Source organism: Pterocles gutturalis, unplaced genomic scaffold (genome assembly GCF_000699245.1).
Source record: "Pterocles gutturalis isolate BGI_N339 unplaced genomic scaffold, ASM69924v1 scaffold41388, whole genome shotgun sequence".
NCBI lineage: Eukaryota > Metazoa > Chordata > Aves > Pterocliformes > Pteroclidae > Pterocles > Pterocles gutturalis.
Genome location: NW_010127202.1, coordinates 30165 through 50944, shown reverse-complemented (window position 1 = coordinate 50944; position 20780 = coordinate 30165). Strand labels below are relative to the sequence as shown.

The 20780-nt window shown below is 38.9% G+C and overlaps 1 protein-coding gene across 1 annotated transcript in view; it reads left to right on the top strand.

The window, feature by feature from the left end:
- Nucleotides 1-129: 129 nt before the first annotated feature.
- Nucleotides 130-20780, top strand: part of CRAMP1L (Crm, cramped-like (Drosophila)) — a 44393-nt gene continuing 23742 nt past the window's right edge. The window contains exons 1-5 of the mRNA XM_010079203.1: nucleotides 130-478; nucleotides 9351-9544; nucleotides 11291-11444; nucleotides 13562-13645; nucleotides 16342-16390. Of these exons, the coding sequence (XP_010077505.1) occupies nucleotides 130-478; nucleotides 9351-9544; nucleotides 11291-11444; nucleotides 13562-13645; nucleotides 16342-16390 (830 nt within the window). The remainder of the gene's footprint in view (nucleotides 479-9350; nucleotides 9545-11290; nucleotides 11445-13561; nucleotides 13646-16341; nucleotides 16391-20780) is intronic.

Sequence of the window (20780 nt, the reverse complement as noted above, 5' to 3'; positions counted from 1 at the left end):
CGGCCATGTTGAGAGGAATTTCTGCAGCTAAACTTCTCCCCTCTCAGCTCAGGGATTTCTCTCCCTCTCTGGGGGGCTCCCTGGCCTGACTTGGTGCCCCCTTCTCTTCTCTTTCTCCTCTCCAACAGGATGACAGTGAAACTGGGAGAGAGCAGTGGGGAGGAAGGGGTGAAAAAGCTGGGCAAGAGAGCAGGAGGAGATGAGGAGTCCCTGGAAGAAGAAGGGGCAGGAGGAGGAGGAGAGGCAGCTCCAGGCAGCAGCAGCACAAAGAAAGAAGAGAAGATTATTAAAAGCAACACTAACAGCAGCCCCCCACCGAACCCCAGCTTATCGCAGGCGCCGGCCTCCCTCCAGGCCTCCCACAGCCAGGACCAGCATCATTTTCTCAGGTCCAGTGTCAGACCTCAGAGCAAGAGGCTGAAGAAGGATTCCCAGGCATCCTCCTCAGTTGTCAGCAGCACTGTTACAAAAGGCAAAGGTACTGTGTTTTGGCACCCTTAAAACACACGGGCAAGGGGGGTGGTGAGGGGGGGAGTCACCTGTGGGTTTGGGGGTTGTCATTCTCCTCCTGCGGGTGCCATCTTTTGTTTGGTTTTGGGGAAGGTGTTTTGAGGCTTGTTTCTCACAGTAGCTGAAATCTTCTTTGTGTCCCGAGGCTTCAGCTTCTCAGCAGCCCACTGTCCTCTTTGCACTTGCAGAAATGGAGGGTTTACTTGTGTATGGGGAGGAGGAAAAATTATTGAAGCAAACCTTTAATTCCTGCATTTCATCTCTCTTGAGTTTAAGGAAATTCCTGTCTTTTGGTTAGGAAATTAGACTCTAGCTAGCTGTGTAATCAGATGACTGCACTCTGAATTCTGTTCTTGGATAATAACAAAATATTCACTGTGTGATAGTTAAAAAAGGGAAAAAAAAACCAAACCAACCAACAAGACCTTGGTGATTTCTCCGAATGATTTCTATGACTGTTTTACCCAAAGAACTGTTTTGGAAACAGCTATGAAATACACATATTGATATATTTGTTTCTAAGATTTTGTGAGTCCTGTGTTACTGTTTCAGTGTGGGCACTTCCCTGCAATTTGAGTTTTTAAGGTTATTTTGTATACATCTGAATGTCTGTATGTACACACACATATGTACACATTCTTTTCCAGTTCAGCATTGGAGATAAGAATTAGGGTATTTTCAAAGCTCTTTCTTCCTTGAGTAGCTAGAAGACAGCAGGGGTATTTGAATATCTTGGTGCTATTGTGTGCGCTCAGCAGGTACTGGATGACACCTGGCACTGCGGTTGAACTGTACTTGAGACTAATTTCGGATACCTTGTGCAAAAGTACTCAAGTGTTTTTTTCTGTTAATTTTTGAGAAAAACGACACTCAGAGATATCTTTAACATTTGAAATAGCAAAGTTTACTCTTGTGTGCTAAAGCAAAATACGACTCCATGTAGCATAAGTACGTCTTGGAGATTACCTCACTCTTTGGCCCATTGCAGTATGCACATGCTGGACATTAATTAAACATTACAAATTATGATTGTTTTGTGTTAGAGTAATAAAGCAGTGCAAATTCTGATATTTTAGTTATTGCCATATCATGAAAAAATTCTTCCACTCAGTTGTTTGGCAGTTAGTTTATATAGTTGACTGGAGTATTTTCTAGCACATTAGTAAGACCTCTTTAATCTCTTAAACTTTGTGTTTTAAGTGGAAACCTACTATGTGTGATGTTGGAGGACAGAACAGAAAGGCCTATGTAATTTTTCTCCCAGTTGCATTAAATCAAATAAACAAACAGATGGAATACCGAGGAATGTTTAGGTATAGATCATTGTTTGAAGGGTTGTAAATAGTATTAAATATGAGGAAGTGTTTCTTTGGAATACATGTTGTCCATGACTGGCAAGTGGAATAGACATGTTTGAAATTATTCCATTGCTTTGAAAGCGCATACACATGTGAACAAAATATGTGTGTCTTTGTGCACGTGTATGTTCAGGTATATTTGTAAAGAATTGATTTCCAGTTTTAGAGCAGTAGAACAATTCTTAACTAGATATATCAACACAATTGAAAAGCAAACTTTATTTTGCAATTCAGATTCCAAAGTAACCCTAATAAAATTATATACAGAATGGAAAATATTATTTCAGTAGTCGGTCATATGTAGTGCTTGTAATCACTGTACCTGAGGATGTTGTAAGGTTTGGGGGTGACAGTCACTGGGACAGTTATGGTTATGCTTCCACTTTTTGAGTTGCAAGACCAGCCCCAGCTCTGTCTGTTTTGGTGTGAATGCATTCAAATTGATTTATCTGATACGGTTGAGAATTATAACTGTCAGATCTTGGAGAACAGAGCCATGGAGTGGAGCTTCTGCTAATTTGAGATCTTTGCATTCAGGGATGCATACTGAGAGGTTTTCCAGGCTTGTCTGAATTCTCCCTAATGGAATGTCTTGTGATCAGAATTTTTAGGGCTTTGCGTTCCAAGTGAAGTGTCTCACAGAGCTAGCTTCCAATAGGGAAGTAATTGAAGGGTCAGGATACTAATAAGGATTGGACATAAATCCTTCCACTTGCTGTCCCACCAACTTTGTCCTCCTACAGTAAGTATAAAAATGATAAAAAGCTCAAATGCATGTGTTTTGGATAAGCTCTGAAAACGGGAAGCTTTTCCCTTTTGCACGTCACAGTCAAGCTGATAGCTACAGAGGTAATTTAACATTGTCCAGCAGGTATGTCCAGGCTACACTTACAGTTGGTCCAGTAAAACTAAAGATTTGTTTGTGTCATGGTCTTTCAATAATGCTATGTAACCCTTAAAATTTTATTAAAGTGGTCCTGCTTGTAGAATCTGTGTATTCTAAAGTGAAAACTATTTCAAATTATTAACAAGTGTGATCAATAAACTTAATTTCTTTTAAATTGTAGTTATTCAGCAGGCATTGGCTTGTCTCAATCATATCTTTTAAAAAGTTTTGAAAATGGTGGTTTTTTTCTGTGTGTTGCAGATCCCTTTTTACTTTGGGCATTTATGGTTTTGGAGGGCTTTGTTGTAGCAGACAAATTATTGATAAAGTAAACTTTACTGTAAAGTGTAGGAAGAGTCTGCCTGCTCAGCAGCTGCTGACTTTTCAACTTTACCTTGCTTGGTTCAGGGAAGATTGTTAATAATAATTCTCAAATTCTGCCTAGTGGAAGGTATACACGTATTGCTAATTTTCAGATTACCCTGACGTAATATTTAATTGCCTCTTTGGATTCTGTCTCTTGCCTTTTTGTGTACTGAGTTGCACTTCTGAGTTTGGGGCAAAAATGACATTAGAAAGTTGCGCGGTAAAATAAAATTTGAAAACTATTTCACTTCAAAAAGCCAATACGTTTTGAATTGCTTAAAGGTTTATCAAATTTGCTGCACAAATATCTAAATCTATGCTTTTTGTTTTTAGAATTACTACTTTCTTATTTTCAAATGGTCATCTTTTTATTGTATTTTCAAGTTTGTAGTCTACACCTGAAATAACACACACCTTTTGAAGTGTGAATGCTTGGAAGTAAGTATTACAATTGCATGAAATTGGAGGAGGAACTTGAAGGAATGGTGGGGTGGAGGCAGTTTATTATGAGGGTTCAGAAGCAGGGAGGTTCATTGAGGGAGAGGAAGCAGACCATTAGAAGGTTGCTGAAGAAGAGGGATTTCTGAGAGTTTACTTCTCAAATGCTACCACACCACATGGGTGCTGAGCGCAGGTTCTAAGGTGTGCTTAGAGGCTTTTTTCCGTGAAGCGAGAGTGGTTAGAATATGCATGTGGATCTTGTGACCACATGGGCAAAAGTATATGTGGAATACATTGCCATCATGTGCTGTAGGTTTAGTTTGACCTGGAGTAGAGTGTTTCCATTTCCATGTTCTTATCCATTTTCTGAATGCAGAGTAAAGTGAGGATGAAATAGTAACAAAGTCTACTGGTGATGAGCTGAAGCTTGAAGATGTCTCATGCCATTGCTCTACATTTATTCATAAAATGTGTAGAAAGCCCCAAACAAGTATTTGGATTTGTTTTGCAGTAATAAGCAGTTCTTTCTTGAAAAAATAATTACTCATCTGAGAGCATTAATTGATTTAAAGCGTTCCATCTTTTGGCATGGTATAAAACTTGCTAGAAAGCAGTCCAAGCCCACCAGTGTTGCATATCCCATAGTGTGTAGGTTAAATTAACTACTGTCTTCTCTTGTGGAGAGGATCGATATATGAAGATACTCAGTGTATGTACTTAGAATATGATTTTATTCTATCTTCCCAAATTTGTATGCGGCTGAATATAATGCAACATTCATTTGAAATTTCCAGCATTATTTCTCTAGGGCATGAATGACTGTTTGAAAACTACTGGCATGGTCCCGTGTTCTAATATTCTCCTTAATTCTGTCCATCTTGTTTACACTTGGCTCCTGTAGAATCCAAAAGAGAAGAAAGAATGTTCTGAAGGAAGCCTTCTGGCATGTTACAAATTGTCATTCGCATCCTGGGCTTTGGGGTCGAGTTTAGTGTCCTAACGCTCCACATTTGGTGTGTGGCCTGCAAGAGTCTGTGAAAGTACCATCTCGTTTACAAAGCTGTTCCCTGATGTTTTGCCTACAGTTGGCTGGTGACTCCTGGAGAAGTAGAGATTTTCATAGAATCATAAAGGTTGGAAAAGACCTCAAGGATCATCAAGTCCAACCGTCAACACCACCCAACCCACTAACCCATGTCCCGAAGCACCACATCTACACGTTTCTTGACCCCCTCCAGGGATGGTGACTCCACCACTTCCCTGGGCAGCCTGTTCCAATGCCTCATCACTCTTGCAGTGAAGAAATTTTTTCTAATATCCAGCCTAAACCTCCCCTGGCACAACTTGAGGCCGTTTCCTCTTGTCCCATCACTTGTTCCTTTAGAGCAGAGCCCAGCACCCCCCTCACTGCACCCTCCTTTCAGGCAGCTGTAGAGAGTGATGAGGTCTCCTCTCAGCCTCCTCTTCTCCAGACTGAACCCCCCCAGCTCCCTCAGCCGCTCCTCGTCAGACCTGTGCTCCAGACCCTTCCCCAGCTCCGTTGCCCTTCTCTGGACCTGCTCCAGCCCCTCAATGTCCTTCTTGTGGGGAGGGGCCCAAAACTGACCCCAGGATTCAAGGTGCGGCCAAGCTAAGCCCATAGAACACCCGTAGGAGACCCAGTGTGTGTGTTGAGATCCCTGAGGATAGCGGGGATGAACTCTGTGGATGCCAGCTTCTATGGATGTGGAATCTGTCACAGCAGATGTGAGTCAGCTGGCACGTAAGAGCTGCCAATGGAAACCTGAAAAGCAAAAGCTAAGATGCTATATAGAGCCTGGAAGGAAGAACTTCTTGTGGCTGTAGCCACGATAAGACTGATCCTATCAATGACTCAGTTATTTAATACAAGCCGTGTTCCATTGTTTGTCATTTTTGTATCAGATTTTTAAACTGCAGTCTTTAAATCCGTAAAGGGATTTTAAATTTTTGCCAGTACTTGTGTTTTGCTTAGAACTACAAAGAAGATGTCTTTTTCTGCCAAAAATGTAGTTTCAGATGATGTTACGCCATTCACAGAGAAAGGATGTTCTTATAATGGGGCATATAGATGGGTAGAGAACACCGGACAGAAGGAATGAATACGTTTCCCTGCAACACTGGTGTGCTGCTCTGTGATTTTGTTGGGGGTTATAGTTCAAATACTAAGTACAGAAACCTGATGTCTTTACAAACTATGGCTTGAAAGCTGGGTGAAAATACTGAGAACTTACACATCCAAACTTGCTTTGGATCTCCTTTTATAAGTGGTTTTACTTAGAACAAGCAGCTAAGCAGTTTGTTAGAGTAAGCCCCCTTCCTCTCTCCAGCAGTTCTGCAGCAGTAGCGGTATGGCTGCCCTCCGTGGACCTTTTTGTTTTAATGCGTTGCTCAAGTTTTAAATAATCTGTTGTTGGGAAATAATGATCACTGTCATCTGTCATTAGTGAGGGGATGAAAACTTGTTAGCTGTATTGTATGTTACAAGAATATCATACAGTAAGACCGAAGGAATTAATTTATGGGTTGTAATTTAATGATGTATGATATTTTTACCTTTTTCTTTTTTTTTTTTTTTTTTTTTTACCTTTTGTAATGAATTGGTTTATAATACCATGCTTTGGAATATATTGAGTTCCATTGCCTTACCGAGACCCAGTAAACTCTAGAGTGGATTGTGGTGACCCAGTGATACATATTACCAAGCACAGCAGCAAGAAGGTTTGTGCAAAGGGATGATATAGCAAACTCCTTTATTCCTGGGAGAACTAAATGGCGTATAAGATCTCTTTAGAGCTGACAAGATACTGGAATTTTTAGGTCTTCATATATGATACTCTTAACGGTTGTCTGGATAGTAATTTATTTGTGTTTAGAATGAGAAGGACTCTAATAAACTTCCCAGGACTACAGTTTGTCTTGTAGAATCGTAAGTATCCGTAAAGGAGCAAAAGAGCAATTACGAGCTACATATCCTTTCTAGAAGTTGAATCAGTGGAGAGTCCTTGGCATAGATAGAACTGGTGTGTTCATTTCATCTTTTACATACAACTAAGAGGAAATTTACTGAACTTTATAGTCTTATTAGAATGTAAAGTCCTCACTGATACTTTTGCTTCTTACACTTTTCAGTAATGAAGACCTGATGTGTACCAAGTGTACTGTACAATCTGTAGAAAACCCTTGGTAAGATCTGAACTTCAGGCAGCTGACTTTAGATTTTTACTTATAAGTGTACAGAGTGATGTAAAAAACTCACACCCGCAAAAACACCAAACAAAAACCAGCCCCTCAACAAACAAACCAAGCCCCTGCATATGTGGTTCCTCTGAATGATTTCTCTGAAAGTTAGAGGTCTGTGATCAGAATAGTAACTCTGGAGTAGAATCCTGTAGCTGTCTTTTGGTGAAGGACGCCTTCTGCACTGGGAGCTAGTAGTGACAGGAGAGTGTAGATTGAGATTGAGGACTGATGTGTTTGAATTCCCCCTTCTTGACTGAAGAATTTAAATATTAAGATCTGTATTTCTTTTCCATGCAAATTGTTATTCCAATCTCACATTTGCAGAATCAAGAAGCAATTCTGTGTCTTGAAATTGTTGGTTTTCTTCTCAGACATCTGTTGAAGTGCTCAGGTTTTACTTATGGCTTCATTTTTTTTAAAAGGATTTACCTTCACAGTACCGGAATTAAATTGCTTAACTTTCACTTATTTTATCAGTGGCTGATGAAGGCTTTCGGAAATAGAGAAGCTGTTTATTTGAGAAGTTGTCTTTGAGTCCATTCTCTTCTAGATGTCCAATTCTTTTTCATGTTTTCCCTGTGGTGACAGTAATTTTCTTTGAAAGGATCCAATAGTCATTCCCAGAAATAAAAGAAACATTAACCTGAAAGCGTTCACAATATCATATTTTATAGCAAGTAAATACTTACTGTATGCAGGAATAAAACGTACTTGCACGCATCTTAGCTTCTTCCAAGTTTTATTTCAAATGTTCTTCGTTACTTGAACAAACTGGTTTTTTAGGATTTGGAGAAATATGGTTTTGTTATACAAAGGAATTACTTTCAAATTGCAACTGAATAGTTACAGTTAAGATTTGTGTACAGGTGTTTCAAATCTGCAAAGCATAGTGAGCCTATAACAGCTGATTCTTCTGATACTCTTTTTTTAAAAATAATATTAGGATTATCAAACTGGGATATCCTGGTTCTGAATGAGATAGATGTATGGATGGATGTAAAAACCCTAATTTTGTCAGGTAAACAAGCTGCTTCATATAGTTGACTTTTAAAATGTAACTGAACTTTTTAAGCCTAGATATGAGAGAGCTGTGCTAATGTGTATAAAAGTTTGGGAAACTAGTCGGGACTGCTGTATTGTACAGACTGGATTATAAGCAAATAAACTGAGGCAAGCTCATTTATCATGAGATAAAAACATAAAGGATAGTAACCAGAAAAATGGAAACTGCAATGAGTGTTCTTTATAATGAACGATGTATGTTTAATGTTAAAGGCTTCGGTTTTATTAAGTACACTCTTACATTGATAAGAGCAGTCAAATCTTAAATAATACCTCTTGGGAAAATTTAAGAGAATGTATTGTGGAGATGTAAGTTACTGAGAATAGTTAAATTTTCTTGGAAAGAATAGAGTGCGCTTTTTGGGAGGTCTCCCTAGTTTCTGGTTTAACATTCTGATAATCTGTTACAGTATCAAACCAAGCATGGAGTTTGGTTTGATTTCTGTTGTGAATAAACCACAGGTTTAAGGTTAGTTGATAATGTTTTTGCTGATTAAAATGTCTTTAAAAGACTAATAATTTCAGAGGCAAGTTCAAAAAAAAAAAAAAGAGGCTTTTTCTTATGAGTTAAGGTGAGGGATCGGAATCTTACTGAACTATATGTAGCTTTTGCCTTCCTGCAGCTTCTCCATCCTGTTTTCTTCCCTGTCCCCTACTTGCACAAACAACAAACTAGAGCTCTTAGTTCCGTCATGCTTTATTCTCGTTTTAGTATTTCTGATCTTTGTTTGTTTTGGGTTTTTTTTCTGATCTTTGGTGTGCCGATAACTGACAAGATTACAGTCAAGATTACAATTCTGTGCCTTTTCCCAGAAGCTATGCCAGGATTTGGGGAAGGAGAAGGGGTTGCGGCTTGCCGTCCTTGGGATACCTTGAATTGTCCTAGATGGGCTGAGCATCAGAGATGGTGCTCTTTATCCTGAGCATCAGTTTCTTGAGAATGCTAATCCATTGTCATCTGATGAACTAAAGCAGACATCTTTCAGTCCTTCATTACCACGGTTATTTTGGAGGCTGTAGGGTCAAGACCAAAGACAAGGATATGTAATTACATATATTTTCTCATGGTCGTTAGTTTGCTTTATTGGTCACACCACTGTTCAGCATTGCTCAGAAGTTCCGCTCAGCTACAGAGGGACAACTGCAGAGCACACCAATGTATCAGCACTGGAGAGTGTGTTATCTCTTAGAGGTTGCTTTGGTATATTCCTGCTTATCTGTCTTGTCTCTGGAAATACAAAATTAAGTAATTGAAACCTGCCACTTGTTTTTTGCTTTTTGAGATTTTATTTCTTAAAAAAAAAAAACCTTTTTATTTGCTTATTGTATTTCAGGTGAAATATCTTGGAAAAAACCTAATACAGATGGGAGTGGTGAAGAAGGGGGACATTCTGAGTTCCTCCCTTATCTCTATCCATGAATCCTCCTGTTGCTTTAATATTCACTCTGGTCATGTCTTTTTGCAGCAGCAGATAATGGAGGGACTGCATCTGGTGGCACATCAGGAATTCCTCCCAGCAATCCTGCTGGGAATTCCAAGTCAACAGCAAGGAACCTGGGCTCCTCAGCTGGAGAGAAGGAGGAAGGAAAGAAGGTCAGACGGCAGTGGGAATCGTGGAGCACAGAGGACAAAAATACTTTCTTCGAGGGACTGTATGAGGTACACGTAGAGGAAAATAACATGCTTAGATGGGTATTCCTAAAGAAGGTTGATTCAGTTGAGATTTGCAGGAGCAAAATACCTAAGTACAAATATGCATTTGCTTGTCTATGGATTTGTGTCTATACTTTTGGCTATAAAGCAGCTGTCAATCAAAGCCACATTTCAAAAGTGTCAAGCCTTTTTTTTGTTTGTTTTGAAATACACAGACAATATTTGTGAGTTTTATTCATGAATCTTTGTAATAATTTAAATTATTCTCAATTGTGGTTCTGTTTTAAATGAGAAATAAGTAAATAGCGTCCCCGTCTCAACTTTCAAGAGCAACACACTTATGCTGTAGTATTAGCAAACAAGAAAATATGTATTATTTTAATAAGAACTGTAGGCACTGTGTTTAGTCTTTGACCATGAGAAGGTTTGTACGAGGGCTGAGAGACAAAGAAAAGTTAGATCATCTTATCTTCTATCTCATGATGTATATGATGTATTTCTGGTTGTCCTGTTATGATTATTTTAAGAGGACTACTGTTATGAAAATACATACTAAAGGTGAAAACAAAAGAAGTGGTAGTGGGTTTTCTTTGGATATGTGCATCTTTTTAAAAAGACTTTTTTTTAGTGGTAGACATTTACATGATTCACATGTAAATATTTTGTGGACAGAATGAACACTTAAGCATTGTTTTCTTTTTTTTAACTTCTCTGACTTGCAGTAATATTCTTGGGAATCATGTAATTTTTAAGTCCCTTCATCACTCAGAAAACGTGTTTTTTGAATGCTGAGGAAAAAAGATCAAAAATTTGCTCTAAGATGGATTTGGAACTCAGTTTGTTTGGTCCTCCACTTCCATTCATTTTGTCACTACGTTTCAAAAGAGGTTTTCACACTTTGTATTTAAATCAGTTCCAACCTCTTCTGAATACTAAGAAATTTTGTGATAGCAGGAGTTCAAGGATAATGTATATAAAATTAAACTTTCTTCTTTTGAACTCCAAGGATTTTATAGGATCTAGGTGTTCCTGCTCTGGCAGGGCGATTGGACTAGATGATCTTTCGACGTCCCTTCCAATCTCTAACATTCTGTGATTCTGTGAATTGACTAGTTTTGAAGGGATGCTTAGGCATCCCATGTTTATTTTGACACTGAGAATAAACTTCTGAATGAGTTACCGTGTAAAAATGTGTTTTCTGTAAGAAGTTCTTTAATTTTTTTAAATACAATCTTTTCCTTCATTATTTGAAACTCAAATTTTGTACTCCTAATAACCAGAACATGAAATTTACTGTAAATAAAAGTGAAGCTGTTAAATATAATGGGCTTTTCATTCACCTGAGTCAGAAATGGAGGTAGGGAAGAGAGGGGGGAAAATGCGGAGGAAGGTAAAGAAAGCTAAGTGAGAAAGCCAGTATTTTCGATTCTGTTACTTAGCACATTTATGAGTAAAGTGTTTTGGGTTTGTGTTTTTTTTTTTTTTTTTTAAGTTTGCTAGCAACTTGGAGTTTTTATATTGAAACAGGTCAAGAATTTGGAAAGGAATTTATTTGGCATTTGTAATGCATTTTCTGTAAAATGAAACCAGTGTCATTCTTTTGCTGTTGAGTTCTGATACCCAAGAGTTTTATGATCATTGAAATCTAATTTCCCACAAAGAACCCCAAAGTCCCTCATATGGTTTGCATTGTCTTATGACAAGATGTAAGTTTGGTTTTGAGTATTTGGATTTGTTTTATTTATTCTTCAGCATGGGAAGGATTTTGAAGCTATCCAGAACAACATTGCCCTGAAATACAAGAAGAAAGGCAAACCAGCAAGCATGGTGAAGAATAAGGAACAGGTTCGCCATTTCTACTATCGCACCTGGCACAAGATCTCAAAGTACATTGACTTTGATAATGGTTAGTATGCAAAGAAATGGGCTTAGTAGAGAGCTCACAGTCTCGTAAGGGCTGGAGGCCTGCCTTTTAGTGCCATCACGGAGGGCAGGAATGGCGGAGATGAGAAAATAGATACTGAATAGGATGTCTGTGAACATGTCTTGTTTTTATTAGCATGGCCATGCTGAGGCTCATTTTTTTTGAAAAATACTTCTCGAAAATGTATTTGTATCAGTGGTTTTTATATCAATTCACCACCCAATAATAAATGCTGATCCTACCACTAATTCTGGGGAAAAGCCAGGTTCGAGGAAACGTTACTCTGTTCTCGGGAACACACCTTTGAGGACAACTGCCTAAATGTTAGTCAGGCGTGACTTCATCAAGCAAGTTGACTCCAGTACTACTTTGCACTTCTTGGGGGAAGGTAGAAATAGATAAATAGTCCGATACAAGTGTAAATGGTACAATATTTGCTCACACTTCAAATAAACCTGAAATTGTATAATTGGTTCAGTAACTTAGGATTCCCAGTGCCATATTCCTCTCTTGCCATTCTTTTCCCTCCTTCCCCAGCTTCTCGAATGAAAAGGAAATTGGGAAGTCATATGAACTGCCAGTGGTGTTTTGTAACAATAATAGTAATACATAATAAAAATTTATTTTTAGCAAATGCATACCATTCAGTAACGGGCAGTGAGGATACAAGTCAATTTTCCAGTAAGCCCAATCTGAATAGTAGGTTAAAGAAATCTATTGCAGAGCGAACAGGTTTTACTAAGGCCGAGTTCTTTTGGCTTTTTTAGGGTATGAAGAATGTCAGTTCTCCTGTTAGCTTGTTGATCAAGTAAAGGTCTTCAGGGCTTTGCTATCCTTCCCATGCTGTGTTCTAAGTTGCATAAGTTGTGGCAGTTTCACGGTGGTTGAATTTTTTGGTCTTTAAACAACTCTCTTTAACATCAGCAAATGTTTGGATAGTAAATCCATCTCTGTGATTTGTGGCCACAGCCTCTCAAGTTAAAAAAAATAGCGAGAAATGGATGTGACTAGAAAAAAGCTGAAGGAATGCAAGGATAATGTACAATATGTCTCTTTATGAGATTGTTTTGTCTGTTCCTGAGATTAGGTTTTCTAGAGGAGGACTTGCACATCTAAAGCACCTGTCCTAAGGTATAGTTTTGAGTTCCTTTTTCAAAACAAGACGGCATTTTAAGATGAAACAAGCCATTAGTATTTTATTTAAAAGCAAATGCTACAACAAACACAGTATGGAAGAGTTGTAAAGAAAATAAAGATGTCATGGGGGAACTTCATCTGTTTTCTGGATAACGTAAAGTTCCATATCTATACCTATAAGGTTTGTAATCTCTTTGGCTGTAGGAATTTAAGAATTAGTGCAGTAGTTTGATTAGCTTTGTTATTGGTAGAAGTATGTGTGCCTGGATTTTGAGGTTAAATGAGTCTGCAGGTCAAAGAGAACTGAATTATTGAGTAGACAAGAATAAACATTTTCATCTGGTTTGTAAACCAGAAGACTGTCTTTCCATGCTGTTGTAGATATTTAGATCTATTAGCAATAATAATTTCCATGTGGTGTGTTGATGAGAAAGGACAAAAAAAGCTTGGAAAGTTGAATAAAATGTGTGCAGTTCCTCATGTAAAAATTTAGAATCTTGAATTTGCATTAAATCTCTTGGACGTGCATAGGAGATACACTCTGTCTTCTGGAAAATTCAGACCTTCTTAATTTTCATATAAAAGTTCTAAATGCATTTTTTGGGGGACACCTGGACATTTCCTTCAGAAATTGTGAACAGTTAAGTGATACTAGAGTTAGCTTCATTATGAATGAGCTTTTTTTTACATATTGAACTGTTGCATATTTGTTTAAATTTTGTGGAAGCTGCTTCATTTTTTTGTAATCTAAAATATGTTGCATTTCCCAGATATTTAAGTCACCAAAAGGAAATTGGTGAGCCCATCTCATTATGGTGTTTCTTGAAGCAGAGCTTAGTCTTACCTTCGGTGAGGTGTTTGTTTCCTTATTGGAAATACAAATAATCTCATTCTTGGTACTGAAATGAGTATCTGCAATGTTGCTGTGTGTGAGTATCTCACCCCCCTTCTCTGCTTTTCAGTGTTTTCTCAAGGGCTGAAAAAATCCTCCCTGGAGCTTTATGGCTTAATCTGCTATGCGGAACTAAGGAAGAAGATTGGGGGATGTGAGTATGGATGACTTAAAATTATTTTTGTATGGTAGAGTCAGAAGTGTCTGCCTTTGAAGTTGGCAATGTCTAGTACGGTTTCACTTTTGAGTTATTCAGAATTTGTCTTCCTTGTATTCTATTGCAGTAGTCTGTGGTATCATTTTTTCACTGAATGTATTTTTATTTTTAAAGACCTTAGTCTGTTGCATTAGTCCCCTTTTTCTTTGACAGATTTCTTTACCTTTTGTGCTCTGTGGAATGCAGTGCATGCAGTACCCATAAATGACAGGTATATGTATACACAGCTTAGATGTTCTGTCTGTTTTATCGTCCTTGCAAGCAAAGCAATGAAATATGTAAATGGTACCATTTGCACTCACAATTATTTCTGTCCATGCACCACTGGGATGGTGCCTTTAAACCTTTACTTATTGAACCCTGAAGATGAAAAAGCATTACAAATCATCATCAGAAATAACAACTTTACTGGCTAACCAAGATGCATTCTGACCTTTTCGGTCCCGGAGGCTGGTTGTGTCTGTGAGGATGAGTGTAGACAGAGGAGTATATGCAATACCAATGCTCCCCTGTTTTCTGGAAGTTGATTAGTTGCATTAGCAAGATATCTGAGCTTAGGCTTAGTACCATCTTCATAGAATCACAGAATGGTTTGGGTTGGAAAGGACCTTGAAAATAGTCTAGTTCCACCCCCCGCCATGGGCAGGGACACCTCCCACCAGCCCAGGTTGCCCAAAGCCTCATCCAGCCTGGCCTTGAACCCCTCCAGGGATGGGGCATCCACAGCTTCTCTGGGCAACCTGGGACACTGCCTCACCACCCTCATTGTAAAAAATTTCTCTGTAATATCTAGTCCAAATCTACCCTCTTTTAGTTTAAAACCATTACTCCTTGTCCTATGGCTACAGACCCTACTAAAAAGTCTGTCCCCATCTTTCTTATTAGCCCGCATTAAGTACTGAAAGGCCTCGATAAGGTCTCCCCGGAGCCTTCTCTTCTCCAGGCTGCACACTCCCAACTCTCTCATCCTGTCCTCGCACGGGAGCTGCTCCAGCCTCTGCCCATCTCCGTGGCTCCTCTGGCCCCGCTCCAGCAGCTCCGTGTCTGTCCTGTGCTGAGGACCCCAGAGCTGGGTGCAGCACTGCAGGGGGGGGTCTCACCAGAGTGGAGCAGAGGGGGACAATCCCCTCCCTCGCCCTGCTGCTCACGCTGCTTTTGGTGAAGCCTGGTCTTTGTGGCTTCCAGACCAGAGAGAGCTCTGTGTGCTTGGAGAATGGGCAGAGGAACACACGCTGCATGCACTAGTCCGTGCACACGTGCCTTCCTGTCTCTGTATTTTTCTCATTTGTCCCGCAGCTTTTTGTAGAGTCAGTGTTATATCATAGTGCAGCCTCTGCATTTGTTTAATTTGTGAGACGTGTAAAATCATCCAAATGCTTTCACTTCTTTGTAAAGTCATACTAGTTGCAAAGTGAAAAAGACAGGAAAGCTTTAATGAGTGGACATATACAATTCCTACTAGAATTGTGGTATTTTGACAGATTTTTTTTTTTTTTTTGCTAGATTATTTTCTCACCTGGGATTTTTGTTGTAATGTGTTGTGAACGAGACTGTTGTGAATGTTCATACTGACTTCATTCTGTTTGTTCAAAGATCTCCAGTGTGTTAATTCGTCTTGGAGAAGCAATTTTGAACTGTTTCATGACAAAGAAGGTGCAGCGGCAAGACAGATTGCATTGTCAGTAGAAATCAGTGTTAGTGTTTCTTCCCGATATCTGTGTCTTGTCTTAAAAGCATCAACAGACCTTCCTTGCTGTGACAGGGAACAAGGTTTAACACAGTCACCATGGCAATGCACGCATACTCTGCTTCTGTCTTTTTATAACTTTGGTACTTGGTTACCAACTTGTCACTTGGAAAATTCTAGTCTCCAGGACCAAATGGGCTTAAGCTGCAAGCCTCTACACCCAGTTGATGAGAGGTTTGCTCTGCAGCTGGTGAAAGGAGCTTCTCTCTCTTTTTCCGTTTGGTGGGTTTTTGTTGTTTGTTTTTTTTGTTCCCCCCTCTTGTGCTGCTCACCCAGTCTTGTCTGACTTCTGCAGAGCTATTGAGACACGAAGGCATGTCAGGAATACTTTCTGCATTGCCAGAGGGAGGTTAATTGTTCAGTAAATAGATGTGGGCCTAACTGTCATAGGGAATATAAATCAGGTTACCATAATGTCAATTTAAAAATGTTCTGTATAATGCCTAGAACAAAAGTGTAAGTTCTCTGTGGATTTTATTATTTTTATTTACTTTTTATTTATTGCATTCAGTGCTGTGAGGACTTGATTTTATCTCATTGTGCTGTGCAGCCTTAGCAATAGAGATTGAGCAGGAAGATGAGGAAGCTTTTCTTTTTAATACTGCAGTGTCAGATCAATGCCAGGCAACCCAAGATGACTGTCGCACCTAAACTGGGGTCAGTTAATCCATGAGTAAAATGTAATTTTCATGGCAAGGGTGGCGTAAAGCTCGCACATTTTGAAAACAGATCTTACCAGAAAAGGTGTGTTATAGCACATTTATGCACATTAATCCTGTGTGAGATTAAAATGTAATAGCTTTGAAAACCGAACAGGACACAAGAAAAGGTCTTGACTCTACCACTTTAAATCCTGATTCACTGTGTTATCCCATTTCATGTCAAGGTATGGATGACAAGAATGCAGCTAAACTCAATGAGCTCATTCAAGCCGGGTAAGTAAGATCTTATTCCTGAAACTCTTAAAACTGGATTGTTCATCATCTTGATTGTTGAATTGGTCATCCAGAGTTTATGGGTGATTTCTAAACTTTTTTAGAGCTGCAGTTTGACATTTTTCCATTCTTTGTTTTTATGTGTTTTTTCCCACCCCTTTTCCATGAAGCCATTAATTGTTATTAGTAGGAAATGATGGGTCAAGTTCAAGAAGTTAAGGAGGTCTCTAAAAGCAAATTGAAAATATTATTTGCTGTCTGTTACAGATCACTTTTTACTTTTGGCGTTGGTGCTGTTAGGGTGCTTCTTTGTAGTAGATAAATTATTGATGAAGTAAACTTTACTGTAAACAGGAGGAAGCGTTTGCCCACTCAGCAGCTGCTGACTTCTTGACTTTACCTTGCCTGAAACGGGTACTTGTTGCACCTTTCTGTTGTTCACAAACTGAGGTTCCAAATGAGTTCCTTACAGCTTATTAACCTTTCGGGAGATGCACTTTGTACAGCGTGCTATGTGTTACAGATCTTGAGTGTGATTATTTATGAAGTCACTTGTTCATTCTTTTGTTAACTGCAAAGTTTGAGAAGAGAAATTGCCGTTTGGTTTGGGTTTTGTACAATTAAGAAAATCTTAGCAGTAACAAAATTATTCTTAAAGGAAATTACTTCTTTAAAGTGCAGCTGCTGGTTACAGTGGGCCTGGGATGACCCTTTTTTCCCTGGTGTCCTGAATATCTCTAGAGTGGAGGATGCAGGCAGTCACTTTGGTCTCTCTGTGCTGTACTGGAGAACCTTTCTAATACTGTGTCATCCAAACAGACTAAACCATAGTCAGTGAGACTGATGACTTGTAGCAAGCGGTAGCACATTGCATGGTTAAGGCCTTAGTTCTTCTAATTAACTGTTAATGAGGGCTAGTGATTTCTGTGAAGTCTAGGTGTTATAAAATCCAGTCTTGTAACAAACCATTTTGAAAACAGGACTGATCTTCTAACAAAAAACTAGAGTGTTCATAATATTAATGTTCTTAGGCAGTTCTGAAATAGTTGCTCTTACGTAGGCTTCTTGTTTACCAGATGGAAGACACATCTTTGCTTCCCTTTTTCTCCTGCACCTCACCTGGTTTGGTGGGTAAACCTTGTCTGTCAAGAGGAGCAAATTGTGCAGGGAAACTATGTTCACATTTTTGTCTTTATTACCACCTGGATGTCTGCACCATCTGAATTAATCCCCTACACGTGCAGGGCAACTTCGCATCCCACAAATGCATTGCCTATATCCCATTAGATGAAACTTTCCATCTTGCTCAGTGATGTTACAATTCTGTCATTCCCCTCTCTATTTGTAAGCAGTTTTGGGTTTTTTTTTTTTTCAGTTTCTAACATGTTTCTTTCAAGTGTGATACTCCTCCTTTTCCTGAGCCCAACGTGCTTCGTAAGGCTTCTCGCTATGTTGAAAGGCTTGAGTGAAAGCAACTCCAAAGTGATTAAAAACACGGAATGTGTACATGCGTTATTCTGATGATCTGAAGCAGGTAAACAGTAGCCTCACTTAACTGTTAAGAAAGGTTAAGAGAGGCTAAGATTGTGAGGAGCTACCTGGCAGTTTATTTGCAGGACAGCTGTAGACGCTGGAGTCACACACTCTAAATCAGGGCATATTTTGCTTATGTTACACATCGCGTCTGGCTTTCTGTAATAATTACACAGTGTATGGAAAAACAAACGACCCTGTGAGGTGCTCATAAGAAAACTATATTTAAAATCTTTCTAGTTGAGTTTATAGCCCAGGTCACAGGCACTAAATAGCACCTGAAAACTTGGTCAACTGGCTGTTCCAAGTAATAGCAATGTGTGTGTGGGAAATGTCCCGTTTGGTCAGTGACATTGCGGCCACTCACTGCTGCATGTCTCTGTACGTGTTTTCAGAATTCCAGTAACAGGTAAAATCAGGTTGGGCCATAGCCTTTGGTGCAGTTGTAGCTGAATGAATCAGGGATCTTTTAGAAAATAGATCAAAGTTTATTTATAAATGCAAAAAGAAGGTAAGAATTGTTCTGGCAGCTTTTGTAACTGGTCCAGGTAGTTTAGCATACTCATGTCATCACTTGTCCACATGAGCTGTTTAAAGAAATTTTTTGAATCACTGAGCAGGACAACTATGAAACAGAGCTCGCTTAGAAATTGCAGGGAATCTGAATCACTTTCTGGCCAGTCCTTTGGGGCTAGTTTTTTATTACATCAATGATACGTTGCTGCATTGTGTGATGATATACAACACGGAACAAAGATTTATGGCAGTGCATCAGAACTGCTCAGAACCCCATATAAATAAACTTAAACTAAAGGTTTTTTTGTTTTATTTCATTTTTATCTAACTTAGGCTTTGCGACAATCTTTACATTTAATAAAAAACCTAATTTGAAAAAATATAAATATTTTCTGGGTGTCATTGTAAAGATGTAGGATTTGTGGATTAATTAAAAGCCCTACAACAAACATAATTAAAGAAATGCAATAATATGCAACTGTTAAAGCACAGTACCACTCAGTGTCTGTTAGCATATGTGTTTTTGTTCCCCAACCTGAGAGGCTCGTAAGATCACAAGTACAAAATACCGTTAAAGACAGAAACTTTTAACAGGTATTGATTGATCTGTCTGGTTCAGTTCCTGGCTGTGCTTTGTGTGGAGTGGGAGAGATCCTTCATCACTTTCGATTTCCTTGTTAAAAGCTGTTTGACATGCTGAGGGGCTATTTGTAACTCCCTAAAAATCTTGACCATTAAATAGTGATTTGTCCTGAAAAAAATTTTGTATACAAAACCAGTCTTTTTAAGTAGGTAGAATATGCTCTTGGTGTCAAGTTATAGTAGTAGTTCTTAATGCGCATTCAGTAGAATAACTTTGTATAAGATCTAACATTTTCTACATTTGGAAACATCCAGGATCTAGGGAAGAGAAGAGAAGGAAGTATTTTTAAGCTAAGAGCAGTTCTGTTGCAGGCTGTCTCCTTTTTACTGTGCTTTTCTTTTCAGTTAATAGAACTATTCTTTTTCCAGCCTCCCATCCATGGATTTCGGGTAGGAAACTACAGTCTCTAAATATGTCTAATGTTATATTAGTTCAAAGAATAACAGCTTAGCAGACTCTCCCTAGATTGCTGGAAACCCGTCATACTTTGTGGAAAAGGGAATTAGGGGAATTATTTCTGACTCTCAAGCAGAACACCTGAATCTAGAGAGCTAGGATGCTACTTCTAAAACTTATTTTAGGAAACAATGAAAATGAAAGTATTGATTGCTGTAGTCGTGGAAGAGTGCTGTAGTGCCAGGGCGAAAACTTCCATGTGAAGTTTTTACCATTTTACCAAATTCGTGTGTGTCCTGTGTTCTTTCATTTACTGAACAGTGTGCCTTGCTTGCTAACTTCTCAGCTGTGCCATTCTCACTCCGTATTGGGAAATACAGTAGTTCCTGCTCTTCTTTATGTCTATCAGCAGTTTTGCACTTGTTCTCTTTCCTCCAATATTATTTTTCTTTGAGATTTTTAGATTTTTTTTTTTTTAAATATCTTTTCTGTCATGTTTTTCATACTTATTTTCTGGCTTTTATCTGAGGTTGTGGTTACTGAGGGTTTGGGGTTTTTTTCCCTTCTCTCTGCCTTTTAAGCACAGATACAAATGCAGCCAGGAGCTTATGATGCTGATGGGTTGTTAATTTGTGAGCGGCTCGGTGCTGGTGACAGGTAGTGGAGATCTGCCACCCAGGGTTGGCAGGTGGTAGACAGATTGATCAGGAACAACTGCCAGGCAACCTGATTCAATAACAAATGTTTTATGACCAACTAGTTGGTCTTTTTAAGAGAAACAGGAAATATGTAAAATGAACAGCAGTGCTTTTCTTCTTCTTTCTTTTTCATGATAAAATTAGCTCTAATGTTCAAGGTGGATCCAATAGCCTCTTGAGCGTTCAGGCCCTTCTTTCAGTCACCTTCAAGTCACGTGAAGGAACAATTTCCCCAAAGCTTATTGGGTTTATATAGTCATATCAGTTAATCTGAGAAGAAACAATAACATAATGTTTCACATTCCACAAACGCCTTCTCACTTGTACCCTTACACTGTCAAAGTTACAATAATAATAATAATAATGTATTAGCTAAAATCAAGATGCAGGAGGAGAGCCTCAGCTTGCACAAGTAGTCAAAAGAATTTGCTGTCCTCAAGTAGTATAAATTTGCAATTTAGCAACCTGTTTCAAGGTGTGTTGAATTATTGGATTTATTTTACTGGCTTTAGTGTATTTTGTATGAGGCTATTGTAGAATGCCAGAATGGTTTGGGCTGGAAGGGACCTTAAAGCCCATCCAGTGCCACCCCCTGCCATGGGCA